The following is a 22,348-nucleotide window of genomic DNA, read 5'->3' on the forward strand; positions in this document are numbered from 1 at the left end:
CACAGTCCCAGTGACCTGTGTGGTCTTCACATTTACAATATCTTTGTGGTATTTACTGCTAGCATGACGGCACAACTTTTCTCTCAGTGGACAGAAATTTGCCCAGATACAACGGAGTCCTGTGCTAAGCTGTTGTTGGTGGATGCTGGCAGTATGAAAGTGTTTTGGAGGTATTTTCTGCATAGGAAAACCAGAACAAATTCTCAGGCTCCAAAATGGCTGAATAAAGCTAAAATGGATGCTTTAGCCTTTATATATTGTTGTTTTGTTGCTCACATATTGTTCTGATCAGAATTTTATGAACTGAATAAAATCACTCTCTTCCATAAATGCCCTGACAGCTGTTTACATAGATTACAGCACTGTATGTGGTATAAAAAATGATTTACTTTACACAAGGAATGGGATTACAATAGTGCTTGCAAGTTTCAATTTTGGTAAAAAATGACAACAAAACCCACAAAATCTTCTAGCTTCCTACCCACTGTCATTTCTGTCCTCTTTCTATTGCATCCTTCTCAAAAACAGCCGAAGAATATTGTTCACATTCAGCAAAGGCAGTTTAGTCTGTCTGACACTTGGGCATTTGTCGAATATCCTCCCACCCCCCCATCTACTTTTCTGGTTCTAATGATTCAGTTGTAAATGAGATATAAAATAGAATTTTTCCCTGCTTAAATGTTAAGCATTAATCCTCTGTGGAAAGCCTGAAATTAGTATAATCAATATCTATTGCGTAAGAGCTACTATGACATTAACTTTTATGATACCTCTTTAGAGTTCAACCTAACACTTGGAACATGGCTAACTCACTTCCCTAATTCAGAGAATATCTTTTAGGTGGGTTCCACTGGGTCATTAAGACGGGCAATGTTTCATGATGCTGCTGCAATAGTAAAACCAGGACTATTTGCCGGCATCAGGGCACACTGTCACTTGCCTCCAGCTTAGCCTGGCTGCTCAAGCAGCTCTGTCAAACTTCTCACAGGCTTATGCAATCAGACAGCGTGTTATATGCCACTGTTACTATAGGCTACCCGTATTTTATTTCTCTGACTATGCCTGAACAGCTAACAGCGTCTTTCATTGGGCTGCACACATTGAGGCTGTGGTGGCCACCATTCCTAGCTCTATCACTTTCCAGGTGAGTTACCATCAGCAAATCATGTCCTTGCTGCATGTCTTAACTTTCCCTAAGTACAAAAAAGGTGGATATTTCCTAAAGAGTTTTCTGTGGAAAATCTGTGGGTGGAGAAACACTGAGAGAGGTATTACTATAATTTTTGACCCAGAGAGTTCCAGCGCTAGTGATGGAGGTGCTGACAGACAGCTGCCCTCCATGTGTGGATGCAGCTCACAGCACTCATGTGTCCAAAGTGGATGTCCATAGGGATATTTGTTCCTTCTGTTTGCTCACCCTTGTCTGAATTTCCTCTTGCAGAAGAGAGAGTGAGGCATCAGTAGTAAAAAATTACAAAGTAAGTCCCTTAGAACTTGTAAATGAGAACTAAAGGAGTTAATTTTGACTGTGTTTGCAAAGAAAGGTAAAGCTAGTGGAGGAGAGGGAATGGTATGTTTTGGGAGCTTCTAAAATCTGAACGAAAAATGTATCAACTTTCATCTGATGAATGAATTGCATTTTCTAATTCCCTCTTCCGTTATGATCTCTATAGACTATAATGACAAAATGGCAGTGACCTCCCACCTGTCTAGCAAAGAGGCAGGTTTGAAGTCATCTTCTGGATGAGGCTCTTTCCTTTCCTGAAGAGACTTACAAGGAGAATGGTTTCATTTTGTATAGGCTTATGGGAATATGTGTACCGTATACTTCATTACAGTCAGTAAAAACAGTACTGTCAGAGGTACTGCTGAGATAAAGCTGCTGTTGTTAAAGAACTGTTTCTCTGGAGTCTTTTTCTTCAGTTTAAGAAAAGAAATGGTAAGGTCCATAGGCCTGAGGTTTCATCAGATTCAGTACCTATGGGATAATGATTTCTATTCAGTCAGTAAAACACTGGTGAATGAGATATATCTAAGGCCATCATAGGTGGCCTAATTTTGCCAAGATGGTTGATAATGGCATCTGAGTCTTCTGGCTGTGGAAAGTGGAAAAGCTATAGCCTTTTGAATGTGCCTCCATAAAAGCAGCAGGCAATGCTCTCTTTGGTAACACGTCCTCATGTAACCCTTTTCTCAGTTTATATGGATTCATACATTTGCTTTTCAGAGATATAATTAGAAGAGCGAAGTGAGTAAGCGCTGGTTCACAGTGTCTCACTTTTGTCCAGCAGGCGGCGACGGGGGTTGCGGGGGAGGGAACCTGTTTTGTTAGGACAGCAAAATTAAGCTAAAGGAAGTTTCCATCTAGACACTGATAAATGAGTGTCTGGAACCAGTGCCTCATCTTGGAGGAATCTATTAACTGATAAAGACATTTTTAACCTTGTAGTAGGATTTTCAAAATGACATAAGGCAACTGAGCATTTAAAAATTATGGAATGTCTGTGATAGCTGGGAATTTAATGCTTTGAAATGTAATCTATACTAAATTTGGTTTAATCTATGAGTGACCTGATGAAGGGCTTATTGTCAGGCTAGTTCAAAACTTTCTTATGTTACTCCTATCCACTCAGGATCCAAAATCTGAATTTAAAATGGCTGCATTTGATGTCTTTAACCCCTCAGTGCCACTCTAAGCTCTTTGTAGGGAGAAAAATAAAACCACACACTAACCTGACTTAAGAGTCCACCCAGCTTTATTTACATTTACTTGTCTGGGATCTGAGCATGTAATTTGTTAGGCACAGATGTGAAGTGGAAAACCTTCCTCATTGTGAGCTCCTGTGGGAACTCAGTAATTTGATCTTTGATCCTAGAACTTGAATCTAGTACCAAGTTATCTTGAAGTTTCCACTGAAACTGTGCTAATTCAGACAATAATCATTGAGCTTAGTAAAGGCAGTTAAATCATCCAAAGTTGACTTCTGTCTTCAGAATAAACTGTGGGGGACCAAAAAAATTGGTTGTCTCCCTATTTAATTCTTTATGCCTACCTGTATAGAGCAGACTTGCTCAGTTTGCTGGATTTCAGTCCTACAGTGTTTCTGATCCCCAGCCTCGATTGCCAGTTTGCCAAATTGTACCTTTAAAGGTTTGAATTCATGTTAAAAGCTATGTGATTTTCTTGAAAATATAAAATAACACAACTAAAACTAATGTTCATCTTCATGGGGATATCAGACAGGAAAGTCCTCCTGAGGGGGTTTTGTCCACACTTAATTTTTCTTTTTTAATGTAATGGGAATCCAGATTTGACAGGTACTTAAGAATGTGTAGTACAGATTGGGTGGGACAGTTTGCATGTTTAGGGTTTGTGATGTCGGTCTCTAACTTGCTAATTTGAGCTTCTTACACGCAGATAGAGTGAGGAGAATAACAACCATAACGAGCTAGTTGAAAGGTTTATCAGGCCTCATGTCATGTCTCTAATACAGGGCAGTAGCAGATGGCAGCAGGGAACAGTGTTAGAACAGAGCAAGTGTATAGTGATACTTCCTCAGGTATAATGTCCCAGCCTGTAGCGATCAGAGACTTGCAGAGGAGAGTACAACAGTACTATGAAAATTACTTTCTGTTACTGACCAGTAGCTATCACTTTTATAAATCCAGACATTTCACAGAATATTCATGTATTGTGTTGATATAGCAAGACTATTCTTCTGTTCTTTCATCAATGCTACCGTCACATTCAAAATGTAGAGTATCAGGAGTTAGCTATTCAGAATATATCCTCACTAGTTTGCACTGCATGTCAGGGTGAAAACAGGATTTTGATTCTAAAAGTAAATTAGCAAAGATTTTAGGTTTAAAAAGGCAAGGAAAAAAATTGGAGAACCCTCCGCCTATATTGATAGATAAACATAGTTAAAATTCGTGAATGAAGCTTCCTGAATTTGCAACACTTTAAATGAATTATTAATTGACTACATGGGCTAAGCAGCATTGTTTTCCTCTGCGTTTTCTATGTTCAGCATGCTCCTATAGACCCCTGTTGCTGCACCTGATTGCCTCTGTAATCAAGGAAGGTTACAGCTGAACTCTACCACAGAACACAGAGTCGACCTTCACCAGCTATTGACATTGTTCTGTTTTCTCCAATTGGTTTTGAAATCTAAAATTAAATATCTTTTGTGAGAAGACAGGAAATATTTTGGTTTTCTATCTATTGACATGGATGGGGAGAGGGAGGCAGAGAAAATGCACAGAATTGCCACAACTGTACAGCTTTTGTTTGTTGAATTGTTATCATAAACATTTCAGGGTGCTTTCCTTTTGGTCATAATCTTTCTGCTTGTGCATGCTGTGCATGCGTGACCAGCAAGGAAGAATGCATTCTAAACCAAATCTCAGCATGTCTCAGCAGGGAAAAAATGAAAAGGAGAGGAAAAGCAAAGAGAGACAAAGATTATCAGCCAAGAATACTTAATGACACTTCAGAACAACATATAAAGGCCTTTCATGATAACTGTCCACTGTCTAGAAATGAGTCATTGGATATATAACGTGTTGAAGTAACTAATCATATATCCTTTAGTGAGAAGTACTCATTTTCTCTGGCTACTGTGTTTACCAGAATAGATCCTTCTTGAATCTGACATGTTGCTGCAGTACAATTCAGATCTGTGAATCAGTTACGGAAAACTATACTGTGCACTGAAATGCTCTGTTATGCTTGCCTTGTATGCAGAAAGAGATCTCTCATTTCAAATTGCCCATAGTAGCGCCTGATCTCCAATATCAGTTCACATTGTCCATCATAAAGCACAGCTGCTCATCACACCATCCTGAACAAGGCAAGAAAAATGCAGGTTACTTGACAGGATCCACAAAGAGAGGATGGAGGTGTAATTTCATTGACCTCTGAGCTGGTCTGATTTACATTAGCTGAAGTAATGTCCCTGTTATTTTCTGTCACCTTAGGTCCAGTAGACCAAATGCTATGTCCCACATTGTGAAATGCTATGAGAACATACATCCCAGCTTTTCCCAGTGCTGCAAAAGCAGAACAATCCTTTGCACGTGACTTTCAGTGAATATCCTACTCTATTTTAAAATACCATTTATCCTGAGAACCTCTTTCATTGTACTAGGAATGGAACCTTTCCTTCAAAGGAAACAGGAATCCTATAGAAAATGGTAGAAGTGCAGAAGCGGTATCTTTTTTTTTTTCCTAGAAAAAAGAAAAATGATGTGTAGGTTTTATTATTACAAATTACAGCCCAGTTATTTGTCTCGCCTCTCTGACAGATAAACTAGTGCTCAGCAGGAACGAGTGCTGTAAATAATCAGTTTGCTATTTATACACTGAAATGGGAAACACATTTATGGCTAACAATAATAATTAGAAAACATTTATAAAAAGCTGCTGGGTTGTTATTTGGTGCCTCTGGAGTGAGCAGCTGTAAGAAAGCAAAACCAATCAGAGCAACTTCAGAGAGGCTGAGAATGAGTTCCATGAGCTTAAATTGTCAATAATAAAGATGTAACAGCTTCCAAGCAAATTAAAGCCTTGATGATGTTCCCATTTAAGTGAGTTAGGCTTTCGACTAATTTTAATAAAAGTTGCCCTAAATGTTTCGAGTACTGATTTGAATACATGGAACAAAATTATTTTACATATAAACAGTGTGTTATAACTCCTCTATTAGAAAGGCTAAAATAAATGTGGTGGGATTTTTTGGTTTTTCCCTTAACTTGATTTGCTCCAGGCTTTTCCTCGCTGATATCCTAACCATTGACCTTGGTACTGACCTCATCTCCCAGCTTCTTTTCCCGCACCCAGGGTTATAATTTCATTGGGGATTTCAACTTTGCATGATGTGCAAACAAGCACTAAAACTTCCTTTCTCATGTGGTTTATTAGCAAGGCTAATTTATTAATGGGGCTGCACAGTCATTGCCTGTTTTGTTCTATGTTGTTGCAGCAGGGTTGTTATACAACTGATCTGCTGTGAGCGAAAGTAATTCACATACAGAAACTGTCTTTCAGAGTAGGGTAGGGGGTTCATTTGTTCTGCATTTGTATGTCTCTGTCTCCTTTGCTGTGACCATCTTCTGCAGGGGATGTTAAGAGAACTCATGGTACTGAAGCAGAGTTTTGTTAATTTTTCCTCTCCAGAGTCTTGGTGGAAAGCAGGAGGAAGGGGAGAACAACCTGGGTCTGAGAGTGCTGCTCAGTTCTTGCTTGGTTGTAACACTAATGCTGACCTTCCACTCTACAGTGTCACCAGCATGCGTAAAAATGCTGTAAGATTATTGAAGCTGGAAGGAGCAGAAAAGACTAGGAGTGAGGGGGTACATATCCTGAAAGGGGCTGAGAGGATTTTGCTGCTAGAGAGATATTTTACATAGGTACCTGATTGTCACTGTGGACAAGAAGAGGACGCTGCTCTGAGGACTGGGTCATAAACTTGGTCCTGGTAGCATTTCAGTCCATGGCCTTTCCTAATGAGTGATTTTTTTCTCATGAAGCACTTACGGGCTCTGGTTTAACTTGCATAAGATGTCTGTGATAAGGGAGAAGATTTAGAGTGGACTTGGTCTTACAAGTCAGGTTATAAATCTTTCTTCTGGCCATTATCATTTTGTTATGATACTACAGAGAATGATTACTCCAGCAAGTCCAGTACTGTTTCATACTGAAATTAATGGTGCCTTGCTAATGTGTAAGGACAAGAAATTGTATAATTTCATGTAAAGATCATTTCATGCAAGAGCAGAAAATAATGAGAATTACTAATGTTTTAAAAATCATACTTTAGGATTATCTGAATTAAACACATTCCTTGCTGTTAATCTGTTTCTTCCTGCAAGTGCTTTGCATACATTGTAGAATTTATGTGGTCAAATGTCTAAAATTATCATGCTATGAACATAGTTTTGTGAAACTTGGCTAAATTTTTTTCATCAAAATTTCTATGTCTGTTCACATCAAGGAAAGTTCCCCTTTCCTAAACAGTTCCTGTTAGATGTAGATACAGCAGTGTCCAAAAAGTAGTATTAGCCCACATATAGAACAGTATTGAATTTTATACACTTTGGATTCTGGTATGGATACTTTGTTGAAAAAGAACAGGAAAAAGTTGTTCAATTAATTGATTTTTAGTAAGGCTCACGGGAGAGCTATGGGCTTACATCAGCCAAATTTGACAGAGGAGTGAAGCTTTCACAAATACTACAAGGTCTTAAAAATCATTGGCTGGAAGGAGAGAAGCTATAGCAGGAACTCCAGTTTCAGTTGTCTTTGGTGTGCTGGTGCATTAGTTAGTGTTTAGATGGTCATTATTTATGAGCTACTCCTTACCTTATGAGGAAATATGAGATAAAGAGGTGAGGGTAGGAAATTAAAATACTCTGTAAGGGAAGTGAGGTTATAGCGACATAAGGAAATTAACTCAGGTTACTATGATGAGGAAAGAGGTAGAACATAGGATACAAATCCATAGCAGATCAACTTCATTAGTTCTGTAGCTGAGGGAACAATTTATTTCCTTTCAAACGGTTGGTCTAAGTATTAGAAATAGTAGAACAACAAGCTCTGGGAGCTGGATTAACAAGTTTATTATAATCACGTAACAAATTGCATTGTTTTATGTAGTACTAGAGGAAGTAGCACACAGTAGAGGGGAAAAAAATATGGTCTAGGAGAATCTGGGTAACATACAGGCACACAGATATTAGTGCTTGGGATGAAATTGGATGGTGAAAATAGAGAAGAGGAGGAGTAGGACTGGGCAGGCAATGAAACTGTAACTGGAAGAAATGTCACTGGTGGCTCAGCATTGTGTCCCTGGAGTGATGAATGAAATCAAAATATTTGATGGCTGAATAACTGAATAGCATGAAGTATATTCTCCTGTCAGTTTATGAGTAAGAGACGCAAAACCACAGAGTGATTCAGTACCTAGGTCATGATCCTGCTCTGGGTCTTTCTGTTGGCAAAATACCCTCACCACCCCCATATGTGAAGCTGGGGGTGACCAACCTCCAAAGCTTGGAGATCCAGAATTAAGCAGTCCACATATCTTGTAACTCCCTTCACAGGCATAGTTAAAACAAATAGGAGGAGGTGGGGCGATTTGACAGTTTCCCTACCCATCCATGCTGAGCTGACTTATGTTGCTGTAACATTTATCTTAAAGTAGGTTTTATGTGTAGTGTAAACAACATAGTGGATTGCTCCTTCCATGCAACAATGTTACAGAATTTTATTAAATATACTCCAGTTATTATTAGTTGGTCCATGTTAATACAGCAATAAGCAAGCTTAGGCAGAAATAGTGGAAATCACAATATAAGGAAAAGAAAAAGACCCAAAGATCTCTGGAGGTGCAACCTCAACTAGTAGGACTAGGTTAAGGCTATGTTTACATATTGTATAAACATCCTGCATTTTCTGTGGATGAGCTGCAGCATTTGCAGCCTGTCATGATACAGTCACAGATCTCTGTGCTGTTTTGTGCTGTTGCTTTAGAGTTTCTTTGTAAAGCTGGTCACCTTTTAAATATCAAATATGAAATTGTGCACATAAATACATAATTAAGTCTGCTTTAAAATCTGAGAGTGGTCCTTTATTTTGTTGTTGATTACTCTTACAATGTAGCAGAATACTCAGCAAATCTGACCATCTCTTTTGTTATACTTCTTAAACTGGCAAAGACTTTTTTCTTTTTTAAATAAGAAATATGATTGCAGATTTTTTTACACTGTCTAGATCAAGAAGATACTATGTTCAATTTTTTGCCTCAACTGTTCACTCATACAAGAAAAAAAATCCATTTCATGGAAATCATTCAAAGCATTAATAATCTTGCTGCATCACTTTGCCTTCAAAATAAATGGCACAATATCCTTTTAATTATACATACACCGTAGCTTAAAAAGAGACAAGTGACAAAGAAAAATCTGCATGATAAAAGGTCCCTAAATTTGCAGCATCCCTTGATCAAGACTTATTATAAAGCATTTACTGCACACTCCTTCCTTGCCTGCCTCTAAGCTGTCTTGAAACCCTGTTCTACCAACAGTGTCCAACTAAATCTAGTCAAAGCCACCACCACTTCTGTCACTGCATCATGGTTAAAAGCAGCCCTGCTGGGGCATGCTGAGTGAGGGGAACAGAACTAGAGCAAAACCAATCTCAAGTAGATGCAAAGTTAGCCTGCAACATCATTCTTCTGCTCTTTCCTTGATTCCCTTTCAGGACAGTAAACAGCACTTGTTTATTTTACAGATAAATAGATATTGTAGGCCCCCAATATCTGAAGGGGGCTTACAAGAATGCCAGAGAGGAACTCTTCATCAGAGACTGTAGTGGCAGAAGAAGGGGTAATGGCTTCAAACTTAAACAGGGGATATTTAGGCTAGATACAAGGAAGAAGTTCTTTACTGTGAGGGTGGTGAGGCACTGGAACAGGTTGCCCAAGGAAATTATAGAATCATAGAATAGTTAGGGTTGGAAAGGACCTTAAGATCATCTAGTTGCAACCCCCATGAATGTTCCATCCCTGGCACTGTTCAAGGCCAGGTTGGATAGGACCTTGAGCAACCTGGTCTAGTGTGAAGTGTCCCTGGCCATAGCAGGGAGGTTGTAACTAGATGATCTTAAGGTCCTTTCCAACCCTAACCATTCTATGATTCTGTGTTTATTAATCAGCGCTGTTGCAGTTATATAGCTTTTCTAGCAAGAAGAAAATGTTTAGGAACAGCTCTTTGAATAGAAGTCCAAGCCTCTTGTTTCAATGGCTTGTTCAGGGAGTGTTAGAGTTGTGGAGGACTCACTTATGTTTGGTGCAGGCTCCTTAATCTGTGAAATTTAATCGCAGAATCGTTGTGGTTGGAAGGAACCTCTGGAGATCATCTAGTCCAATCCCCCTGCCATGTGTGCTCTCAGGTATCTCTCAGGTTTTTGTTGAGACTGCTCTGTCTTGGTTTGACCCTTTATCTATAAATGCTATTTAACGGCTGTTACCTTTTCTTTTTTGTTTCTTTTTCCTAACAGTATCAAGGACAAAAATAAAGGTGAACTAATCCCCCCAGTAATGAAGGAAACTGTATCCTACCTAAAAAGAAAAGGTGAGTTTTGTATCAAGAGAGGATGTGCCTTTTGGAATAAGGACAATAGTATGAAACTATATAACAGTGCCTGATCCAGCAACATTTCCATAGCCCTTTGTGCTCCAAGGTCCCAAAGTTTCACGATTTGTTGCTACATCTTACAGTATATATACCTCTAGCCTAGGTACATTTATCTTACAGGTGATAGAACAGAAACAGAGCATAACACAGTTATGTGTCTGGCACAACATTACACAGTGGTAGAACTGGGAATGATTCGTAAGATCTCTGAAAGAAGGGTGTGAATTTTTAATAGGTATGTCAAGTGAAGAACATCAAAATGTGTTTGGTTCAGTTATTTGGAGGGAAAAAAATAGAAAAAGAAACTTCACTGACATTTAATATGCCATTAAGTTTGGCTAATATTTGAACAAATTTTGAGGATCAGCATGATTTTTCTGAAGACAAAATCCAGATGCAGATCTCTGTATTTCTATTAAATGAGTTTCATCTGAGATTTCTGCTCATTTAGAGAGCTATTTTAAAGTAAATTTTGAGTAAATTATATTCTTCTACTGACAGGCTCAGCCAAAATCTTCATCCCGCAACATTCCCAATTCTGAATTTGCATCCCTCATCTGTCATTCTCAACAGGGTAAATTTTGCTTTCAGTATTCAAATAGTATGCATCATTGACCTCTATTCGTTTTAGCTACTGCCACTAGGATTTGGTCTGGGTTTGAGTTTATTTGAACCTGAAGTGAGAAATTTCTAACTTTTTAAAAGCATGCATTGAATGTGCTTCACGTTTGTGAACACAAAGGGGAGGGCAAGCAAAACGCTGCTTCTCAGCTTTATTGCTGATTTTCAAGGCATATCCTGGCTTCATTTAAATCAGCACAAGATCATGCTGATTTAAATGAGGACAGGCTAGACGGTGTCTTGCCATCATCACTAGGCTATGCTCCTTTGTATTTTAGCTTTAACCCGTGGTAAATAAGGACATTAAATAACTGCCCTTTTTATTTTTGTTTGATTTCATATACTGAGTGAAGCTCATTAATTACATGAGAGTAAGAATGAGAGAGACATCCACTGCAGTGGATACCTGCTTACAGCTTACAGGCAGTGGAGCATAGCATCTATAGAGATACTTGTATACAGAACAGCTAGCTCCTCACCTCTTGAAACTGCTGATTTATCTTCAAAATATGTGCAGCAGCCAAGGCCAAGTACTGGAGTGGGGCTAGTTCTGCTCTTAAAGGTGTATACTGATCTGCAGTAGATGAAGAATTTCTAATAGACTTTTTTGAAGGCCTCTTGGTTCAAATACACGATTTCCACTCAAGCCCATAAAGCTGTTGGATGTGCTATTTCCAGACTGGTGCTAATGATGAAGACTTTGCAGGTGTAGCTTGTGTCAAATATTATGGTTGGATACAGGGAACGTAAATAGTTCACTACTAAGAATGTTAAAGGCAAGTGACAGGCAGCTTGAGACAATCCTTGTAATTATAATTGTAAGTGGATAATTAGAGCTTGTGTAGTGTATCAGTGCAGGCCTCATCTGCAGATGAAAGCCAGACTTTTTTGTGTTTTAAATTGTTATGAAACAATCATCCTTACATATATTTAGCTTATCTCAATAGGTAAATACCTCTTTCTCACTAATCACAGGAGTCGAGAGAGCTAAAATGAGGATGGATCTGCACTAACATCATTATTTCTCACAGCTGTTATTGTTTAGAAATTGAACAAAAATATAGTCACTAAAATGTTAATAGATTTAAATCTTTTGGCTGTGCTTGGGAGGAGGGCTATGCATATCTAGCACTTTCTTGGACCTATTTAAAGATTTTAAGGAAATAGAAGGTTTATGGCCATCATTTATTGTGTTAGTGACCAGTAACTGGTAGTTCTTGCACTGATCTGACACAAAACCTCCATGTCTTGCTTTTGTTCTTTTCTCGGTGTTTTGTTTCATCAGTATTGAAGCAATCCCATACTTATCTCTGTCAACAATTGCTGAGTTCAGCTCAGGTACCCACAGTTTTCTGAAGCAGCAATACCAATCGCACAGTACAGGGGAAAAATAGCAAGTTAGCTCTCACAGTTGTGATAAAAAAGGGTTGGTTTGACTTAGTCGTTGAAAAATTTCTTCTAGATGAAATGTTTGTTATTCTGAAAGCAGTAATCATACTTGGGTTTTCTCCAAACTTCATCTCTTTTTTTGGCTAAAATTTCATCTGTTCAGTGCAGTATCAGCACAGTTTGTAAAGGACAGTCTCTGAGGAAATGTGATGATACTTCTGAACAAAGCCCTTGTCCTACTTTATATGTCTACGCAATTCAGTTGGCATGGCCACTGATACCTAGTCCAGCCCATGCACTTGCTAGCCAGACTGTCTCTTTTTTTTTTCCACTGCTGTCTGTCCTGTGTCCCCAGGAAGTAAGGGCATTTTCCAGCCAAGCCCAGGTTTGCTCAGAGCTGTCATATTCCCTATCATAAAGAGATCTCCACAAACCAGATTTCTAAGGAGATGGCTTGTCAGGTAGAGTGTTTTCTGACATTCTCAGCCAGCTGATGCTTGAAAGCCAAGTACCTGCCATGCCAAGGCTGTTAAGCAGTAGGTGATAGACATGCATTTTTTTGCACTTGATTATAAGTGTGCAGGTATCTGTTGTACCTGCTGTCTGCTATGATTTTAATTCTTTCTCTAAATCTGGAATATCTCAATTCTGCCATCAGCTGCAGCGAGTGTCGGTTCCCGTGCTGACAGCCCCGGGAGGCTGACTGGCAGCATTCTTTGCACTCCAGACGCAGCCATGAGCACAGTGATCATCTTCCGGAAGTGACAAAAATTCACTGTCATTACCCTATTCCATTTGATTTTGGCATAGTTTCCAGCCTCGCAGAATTAGAAGGGAGTGGGTTTTGGTTTTCACCCTAGGTGCAGTATTTCCACTTCTTCCCATTGCTGCATTTTCACATCTATGTACCTGAAATCAGTTTCTGGAACTGACTTGGATCACAAAAGCTTCTGCAAAATCATGTTTCATCAACAGGGTTAATATTCCTTGAAACATCAAAGACCCTCTGACATCTGTTAAGTCCGTTCTCTACAGCTCAAGCTCTTATTTCTTGAACAGATCTGATGCAGGAGCTGTGGTGACATTCAAACTAGGCACCAGCCTGCAATAGTATGCTACCAGGCTAAGGAAACTTTCAGTCTCTAAAGTTCACTCAGCCATCTCCATCTTAATGACTCCAATCCCTTTGACAGATTGCTTCATATCATAATTTTCTTTCTTGAGGTTTAAATTTTCTGCCTTAGTTTCAGACAACACTGTTTACAGAAGTGTTCTTCCCTATGTGGAGGCATCCTTATCTGTACAATTGAGCCAAAACTTGCCTTTTTGTACTGAGTTATTGAGTGGGTTCTGACAGTAGCAAGCATGTCCTCATTCCCAACAGCCAAATCAACGTTATGACAGTAAGTGTGGGTTTCTTCCTCATATATTTATCTGAGCAAGGTAACTCTCACTGGATCCAGTAAGTCACTTGGTACCTTAGCAGAGACTAAAGAATCCACTGTAAGCAGATATTACATCTGTTTGTGTTATGTAAATGAGCTCTATTATGGCTGATGCTTCAGACACTATTAGAATAAACACAACAAATTAAGTTTCTTAATTTCTACAATAACTTCCAGGTTATTTTTTCAAGAAAGGAAGAGAAGGTAGCCATTTCACCACTGTCATTCTAGCTCCACTTTAGAGTAAAAAAATATTTTTAAAGTTTTTAATACAAAATTTTAAAAATCTTAATTCCAGTTCATGCTTCACAGGGAGGAACTGGTTTCCTAAAATGGGCTCTGAGTATCTGAGAAAATCATCAGCTCATTAGGACTAAACCTCAGAGTCCATCTTCTGGACCAAACCAGAAAAGTCACCTTAATTCATAAGTAAGGTGTTGGTATCATCCTGAACACAATTGATTATTTAGTCAGTTCAAAGAGGAAGGACAGATTTAACATCGCGTATCTGTGGCTAGTTCATCATGGTAACCAGCAAACCAGAGGACATTTTTTTCTACGCTGAGCCTCAAAACCACAACCAGTTCCTCTGTCTAGTTTATAAATGCTTGACTTGCACTAAATAAGGTATTTTTTGTGTACTACCTTATGTCTACCATGCCACGAGAAATTACCTTGCTTAATTAAATATTCACTGTCTTATCAGAACAATTCGTAAGTATTTCTAAACTGGTGTCATTCCTTTGGCAGTAATGATCTTGATGCTTCGCTTACAGGCCCTTTTGTCCAAGAGGCCCAACTTATGCCGCAGGGTAGTAATTTTCTTTCTCCAGTTAATGTGTTCTCACATGTCCTCAGTCCCTCCTTTGTGTGGAAGGGAGACCGTAAATGTGGGCTGTTGCTTCAAACCAACTTTTCTGTAAGTCCATGCTATGGAGGGTGTATCTTCCTTTGTATAGCTTCCGTAATGCTTAGGGGACAGGTTTGTGTGAGTGGCTGAAGCTGCTGGTGCTGCCTACACCAGCCCATCGGGCAGAGAAGGGCCTGCTCTCTTCAGAGTGCCAAGCCTCTGAGGCAATTTTATCTGTCATAGCGTTTAGGATTCAGAAATGCGCTTCTACTTTTAAACTCAAGTAAGATGTCAGAGCAGAAGTTCCCATTTGTGTCTTTTACTTACATGTGTCTCTTCCTAGAAAACATATTACAGATTGGATTTAAAGTACTGTGATAAATTAAAAGCTAGGTAGTGTATGGCTGGTGGTTTTGGTGTTTGTTTAATCAGTAATTAGTTTAGTTAGTAATTTGTTTAGTTAGTACAACTCGCCACGCTCTCTTAGTTTTTAAACTCTGACCTGCAATTTGGGTGTACTAACTGATGCATACTAAAAGTAAAACTGCTTGGCAACATCCATACTTTGTTAGCAAACCCCCAAACATCCGGAGGTTAGGTGACAGCTTTTAAGGGAATTATTTGATTCATTATGGTGGGTATAAACTGCACTATTTAGACCTGCATGAAAATGTCAGGTTACAAGCAGCAGGAATGTTGCTCAAGTCTATCTCAAATAGTAATACACTGTAATTTGTATTGGTCATGCAAAGTGCCAATTTGAAATATAGAAGTAGGGTTATTATTGTTAATATATTTTATGTTTTCGAGAGTATGGCCAAAGGTATAAATGAAATGCTTGTCTGTGGTTTAAACAATTTAAAACAAAAGCTAAATTGATGCGATTATTACTAAAATTTCCAAAATTTGATAACATTTGCATTCTATGGAATGGCTGTATAAGGAAACAGCTACAAAAAATTGCATAGAGAACTGATTAATAAAGAGACTGTGTGAGATCAGCAGCAGCTCAGAAGTAATGGAACAATAAACTCATGGTGAAGGAATCACACTACAGAATTATAAAACAGGAAAGATAACTGTCCCCTATAGGGAAATTATCTTGCAGTAGCCCCCATTGCCAAGTCTTTCTCTCTTACCTCATCTCTTTTGTTGACTGGGAGTGCTTTGCAGCACAATTTTTGTTCAACATTGTCTCGTGGTACCACAGGAAAATCCTCGGCAATGACTAAGGCTTCAAAACGAAATGGTAATAACCATGCTATAGAAGTTTAATGATAAAGTAAAAAATATCCTATGGTATGATTATAGTGACAGCTAAAGCTGTCCCTTATCTGTTCAATAGCAGAAGCAGTGGTAAACATTATTAATCTTTCCTCCTCATCCCCTCCATGAAGCACAACAAATCTTGCTGATGGAGAAAGTTTTGGTTCCATTTTTTAATGTGAATGAATACATTCTGGTAGTGATAGTCAGAACAGGTAGAGATGGATGGTTATGGATTCTGAATAGGTTTGGATTGCTGCAGCTTAGCGAGTTTTCCTCCTGGCCTCCACATCTTGTGATCAATCAAATACCTTTTAAAAATGCAACACTGGGAAAGCCTGACATGGGCCATATAAACAAGTCTGAGTTCTTGGCTCTTTTGTTTTCATATGAATTTTTTTACCTAGGGTTCATGGAGATGAGATAAATCCCAAGACTGGTTCGTGTGCCATCAAATAAAAATGAACCTTGTAATAAGAACAGTTTGTGGTTTTGGTGCTCAGGCATTATAAATAAATTATGTTCAGAGGTGCCAAGTGTAAATTCATAAATCCAAAGGCTAGAAACTATGCCATTCAAAACTGCAAGGGCACAAATACATTTTGGATTCTTTGGAGGATGCACAGTTCTACATTCTTGCTGCGGCTCAGCTGTTCAGTAGAGCTGGAACTGTCCCTTCTCTTCCTCTCTGCCCTTGATCTTCTGTGTTCCTTCTTGCACTGCAAATCATCTTTACAGAGTACAGACATCACACTCACTTGTTCTGTATTCATTGCACAAAGGGAAAGAAAGGCTATGCTATCTCAAACTTGTACTGTATTCTAGCTTAAAAAAAACCCCAAAACCCAAAAAAAACCAACTACACACCCCCTAAAAAAAAATAAACCCATAACAAAACTCAAATTTGACCTAAACATAAAAATTCACAATTAAAATATGCTATAAACTCATGAGCCCTCACATCAGAAATAAATTATTTCTAATTCTTAAAAAGGAATCTTACTAAATTTAGGTAATCTGCAAGAAGATGTCTAAATCGGTTGTATTAACGAGAATGATAGTCTCTTTCAAATCAGGATGGACGCTTCCTAAGATTTGGCAGGACCCTAGTGAAAAGAAACATTTCCAAACTCAGTTTGGGACAGAAGGAATTTAGATGCTCACTCTGCTTTTTGTCTTCTGAAAGCAGACAAATTATCAAAGGTTTTTGGTGCCAGCAACCCTCAAATCAGGGATGACTGAAAGAGAAAGAATGTAATTTTCTCATCTCCCTTTCTCTGACAAGTTTGCAGCAATGTGACAGCATGTGTTGCTTTAATTTATCTTTATCAGTTTTGATTTTCTGTGTCTTTCCTTTGGGACAACTGATTGGGGGGGCATAAGGGAGTTAAGTATTTTTAGTAACAGTTTATTAACTCAGAATGTGACAAAGTTGTGTCATTGTACTGTGAAATTTTGCCTACTGTGGTAAAAACCATCTTATTTCAATGTGGAATGAAGTGCCTGCCTGTTTTCATTTATGATTACTGACATTGAAATAATTACTCAGTTAAGTTCTCAATCGCAGAACCATTTTTCATTGAATACAGATGGCTCCTTCACTAGTCACACACTGTGTTTTCCCCACACTTAATATTTAAAATAAAATTTCACTCTTTTTTTTTTTTAGTGAAGGGTAGCAAAAGTCCATGCTATCTATCTATCTGTCTAGCTATCTATCTATCTTTTTTTTGGTGAGTGCAGGGAGCAGTTTGTGCTGATTTGTGTGAGGCTCTGCAGCATCGGTAGAGTACATGAGTGACACACAGCTGCATGTTTATCAGAATTGGAAAGCCCATGTCAGTCATCCTGTAGCAGTGTTCTGGCAAGCACTACTGCTCCAGAGTTGGTATTCTGTATGGACAGTGTTACCCATGCTATAAATAGCAAAATAGTTCAACTCATACACACACACACACACAAATTCACTTTAAAGAGACAGCTGACATGAGTCATGCTGTAAATGGGATTTGATTGAAAAACACTACTAACAAAAATTAAATAGGCTACTTCAAAATGATGTTTTTAGGAGGACAAAACTGAATGCTTTGAGCTGTAATGACCAGGATTATCCTTAGCCATTTTTGTTTCTTCATCCCTTAACTCTGGTAGCTCTAGCATGAATTTTGTCTGAAAAAAGAAGACAAAGGGATTCATTTCATTTTAGTGTGAGCACCTTGTGTTAGCTTAATTATGGTAGTTCCAAGAAGTAGCTTTTTTTCCTCCAGTGTCTGAAAAAGAAGAGACAAGATTGAAGAAAATATTTCCTGACTGTGTATAAGGCTGTGTATTTATCCATCACAGTGGAATAACCTATGAGAGGCTTCAGGTTGCTTTCCTCCTTCCCATCCCTTATTATGAGATCACAGTTGGAGGCATATGCTACTGCTGTTCAGGTTTTGTTACATGGGAAATGCCATCATGTTTTCAGGTAGCTTTTCCCTGCCCTACATAAAAACACAGAAAGCACTGAAAGCAATTAATACGCTTACAGACTTCCAAAAAAAGTATCCTTCTCAGTTCATGGCATATCACAGAATTCAGGAAAATATATTGCAAAAAGACTGTCTCTGGACCCAGGCTTATCGTTTTCTCCCTTCAACAGCATAACTGCTGTTGACTCATTTCTCTTTACAAGTAGGCTGAAGTTATGACCCTTATGTTATTTAAAAATTGCTATATTATTTTCTGGTCTGAGTATCTTTTATGCAAAAAAAGAGGTGGCTCTTTTGCTATTGTGGTTCTTTTACTGTAGAAGAAGAATATAGCTTTTTCTTTTTCCTGAAGAATTGCAGTAACTTTTATTTAATTAGTGTCATGTCATTTGGGTAGGTTGCCCAAAAATCTAAGGAGGATTGAAGATACCTGCTTTGGTAGTTGGCTTGTTGCCACCTGTGATCAAACAAATTGCTGTATATTGATTCATTTCAGCTGACATGGTAAATGAATTCTGGAAGAAGCACAGATATTGCCTGTATCCCAGATTTCTGCAGATGAGGGTAAAAGTTGCTTTTCCCTTCTCTCAAAAACATACCCAAGAAGAGCTTAGTGTTATGTGCCATTACAGTAACATTGATGGGATGCAGGGCCAGGCAAGTACAGCTGCTGTCTGTGCTACAGATTAATGTCTTTAATTAGACTCTTGAAAGCTTAGCCAATAAAGGCATAAACGTGTTAAAAATTTATATTTATTACATTGTAGTTTATACAGTGAGATTCACATCAGATTACAACATTAACTATTAACCTAATTCCTGCAAACCAAATTGCAAGCGTTTATGATGTTGTTTTTCTGAAAAACTTGTTTCTACAGAAACCTTTAGTCCTAGTCCGCTGGCAGCCAGCATAAATTTCTACAAATTCTCAGGAAATTATTGTTGTTCTTGTTTGCTGAGGGCAACACCTTGACTAGCTCACTGTTCACACTGCCTCTTCTGAAGCCATGTCTTTAGACTGGTGGCACTATAAATCTAATGGAACAATTTTACTATGGTGATGTTATTTTGCCGTAATTTTATTCACCTGAAGTATGATCTGATCGGGAATAAGGCAAGTGGTCAAATAGATCAAAATTATTGTCCATTTGGTTCCTTTAGTCACCACATATGTCCTTCTTAGATACTGTAGTTTGAAAAGTCGTACTCCTTCTAGTACTGAATGCATGGGCTGAAGTTTTAGCATTCAACCTGAAATTTAACAGGCAAGGGTGTGAATGCTTAGAAAGTAACTAGGAGCTATTTTCAGCTAAACTCCAGCTAAGCCTCTAAATCTGGTCAGCAGAGCACTTTCAAGTAGAGCTTGGGGTTCTTTGCAAAAGTCTTTCAAAGAAGTCTATGAAAATTTACATCAGTAGTACATTATCAGTTCTTTTAGTATATTGATCTAAATTCATATCAACAGTACTACCTATTATTCTGTAAGCATTGTTGACAAATTGTTAATATTTTAAGAAGCACGGCAGACAACCCACTGACTTAGAAGGACAAATATATCAACAATTTTATGTTTTGTCAGACCAGCATAGGCTAGTATTTTACATTACTCTGCTTCCAGCAGGAATCTCCAATTCAGGCTACATGTGAGCCAAACTGCACAACCTGCAGAGTGGTAGGAACAGCACAAACTGGTGAGAAGGAGAGAGAGGGCAATGGGGATTTTACCAAACTAAAAGGCAAGAAGTGTAACCCAGGTCTCAAGAAAAGTAACACTTCTTGTCCCAGTCCTGTTCTGCATAATTGTTCAGGTTAATAACTTACCTTGAAAGTTGTTGTCCAAATTAGACCCTTGATTGGGTGCAATTTATTAACATTTTTCCTCTGTAGCTGAAGTCAGATTTTGGTTAGTCCACAACAGGAGATTTATGATAAATATTTCATAAGTGCTTCAACACTAGAATCAGGTATTTCAAAATACCCTGGGCAGGCAGAGTGCTAACTCCCACTGGCTTCCAGAGAGAGCAATGGTCTGCCCCAGACTACCTTTACAATGGGGAGGCCAGTACACCTCCCATGGTAAGAAATATGCTCTCTCATCCAAAGATCCTATGAAATATTCCCTAGCCTAAAGGATCTTGTCTCGCCCACTGGCAGAAGAGGGAGCCTAGAAAATCTTTGCAAATTCCCTTTTTAGCTTGCTAAAGGTTTAAAGCAAGAAGAATAGCAAATTTACTGGTGTGATTTGGTGCTCAGTTTTTCAGATACACTGAGTTAGAGTGAGTATATAAAAAAAAAATGTATAAATCTAAATCGCTTGTATGTTAGTAGGTGCAATTGAAAGCTACTTTTGATGAAAAATTATAATTGGCAAGACACTCTAAAACATGTAAGGAAAGTTGGTATTATTTCTATGTGACACATCAAAGAATGTGCTGTAGGCAATGCTGAAACATGATTTGATCCAACTTTCTATTCTTAAGGACTTTATTTCCAAAAAATTAGTGTATCACTCTGTTCTCCTTTCAAGTGAGCCTATAGAGAAAAACAAGAGAGTGACAACTTCTACAGATGAGACCTGCATTAATTGTTTTTCAGGACTACAAGTAGAGGGCCTCTTCAGAAGGTCAGCCAGCATCCAGACTATCAAAGATGTTCAGAAACTCTACAATCAGGGTAAGCTATCATCATACCATCACTAGAAATAGCGTGTGGGCTTTGTTGATCTTAGTTTTGTTGGTGAAGCGGAAATGCTACCTTTCTTATAATTAATCACAAAAACTTTTGTAACATAGAATAATAAAAGCACTAGTACAGAAACCTGAAAGACAGCAGCAGGCACCTAATGCTTACTGAATAGCAAGTCATCAGTTGATGTCAAGCCAGAGCTTACAATATTTGTAGCAGCTAATGAATGATAAGGTAAGAGTCAAAAATGGTCTTTTTTTTTTTCCAGAACATTAATATTGCCTCTTTTCACTATACTGTAGTTACAAAGTACGATATCTCTGTCATTTTGCCTCTGGTGTTTTTTCCATGGTTATGGCAAGGAAATATAATTTTACCTAATTTATGAAATACAGTGAAGTAATTTTGAAAGTCACTGACTTCCCTATGAAGTCATTTTATGAAATGCCTTTTTGGGGAAAATCTCTTATAAAAAAATTAATAAAACTCTATGAAAAATACGAAATAAAATCCCAGGAGTTTAGCAGCAGACAGCCAAGAGGTTTTCTGTTCAAAATGTACAGTTTCTAACAGTGAAACAGTTTTTAAGCAGTAGTTTAAAGCAAAAGTAAAACATATGATTGAATACCATTTTTTCTTCTTTTTCTCCTTTAAGGCAAGTCTGTGAATTTCGATGATTATCAAGATATCCATATTCCTGCTGTTATCCTAAAGACTTTCCTTAGGGAACTTCCTCAGCCATTGCTAACATTTGAGTGTTATGATCATATCATTGGAATAACAAGTAAGTATAAATAAGTTTTAGAAAAATTTACATAGCAAGTTGAAGTGGACCAGGCTAATGCGTAATCTCTGCTGTTTGGTAACCATGACACAGTTGTGGATATATAATATTATCAGTGCTTCACTGCTGCCATGGATGGACAACCCCGTAATCTGTGCCAGAGCAAAGTGGTCAGGCCTACAAAGACCCTTTCTGCCTTTTACAGGGTTTAGTGGTTTATCTGTATATCATGCTGTATTATGAAGAATCGGATCAGACTTCTCACTGTGAGGGCTCCATTTTTATATCATGGCACAGCACTGAGTCAGTCTCAGTGATGCAGATTATGTCAAAGCAGCTTTAATTTTAGTAGCAGGGTTGGCAGAATTGTGGAAACAAAATTTTTTGGAGGAGATTGTTTTTATTGCAACTGTTCCCATGGGATAACATATTGGGGAAGAAAGAATCTAAAGCCAGGAGAAGACATTGATTATCTAAAGATCTGGCACACATGAAACTACGAATTGTAAAGCTTCAATTATGTGGCCTTTGTCAGGGACTAGAGTTTACAATGCTGGCAGGGTAACCCTTAACACATGGGGCTTGAATATCTGAGATCCCAGAATATCTGGGAGTTAGTACCTAGTACTTGTAGAGA

General features: G+C 38.3%; 1 protein-coding gene across 1 annotated transcript in view; it reads left to right on the forward strand.

Annotated features, from left to right (window-relative positions):
- The window catches only part of LOC308226754 (rho GTPase-activating protein 8-like), a gene marked incomplete at its 3' end in the record, with an annotated part of 50,980 nt that overhangs the window by 20,985 nt on the left and 7,647 nt on the right, over window positions 1-22,348 (forward strand). The window contains exons 8-10 of the mRNA XM_080628777.1: window positions 10,061-10,134; window positions 20,838-20,915; window positions 21,583-21,711. Of these exons, the coding sequence (XP_080484903.1) occupies window positions 10,061-10,134; window positions 20,838-20,915; window positions 21,583-21,711 (281 nt within the window). The remainder of the gene's footprint in view (window positions 1-10,060; window positions 10,135-20,837; window positions 20,916-21,582; window positions 21,712-22,348) is intronic.

This window comes from Psittacula echo, assembly GCF_963264785.1.
Source record: "Psittacula echo genome assembly, chromosome: 1".
Classification (NCBI taxonomy): domain Eukaryota; kingdom Metazoa; phylum Chordata; class Aves; order Psittaciformes; family Psittacidae; genus Psittacula; species Psittacula echo.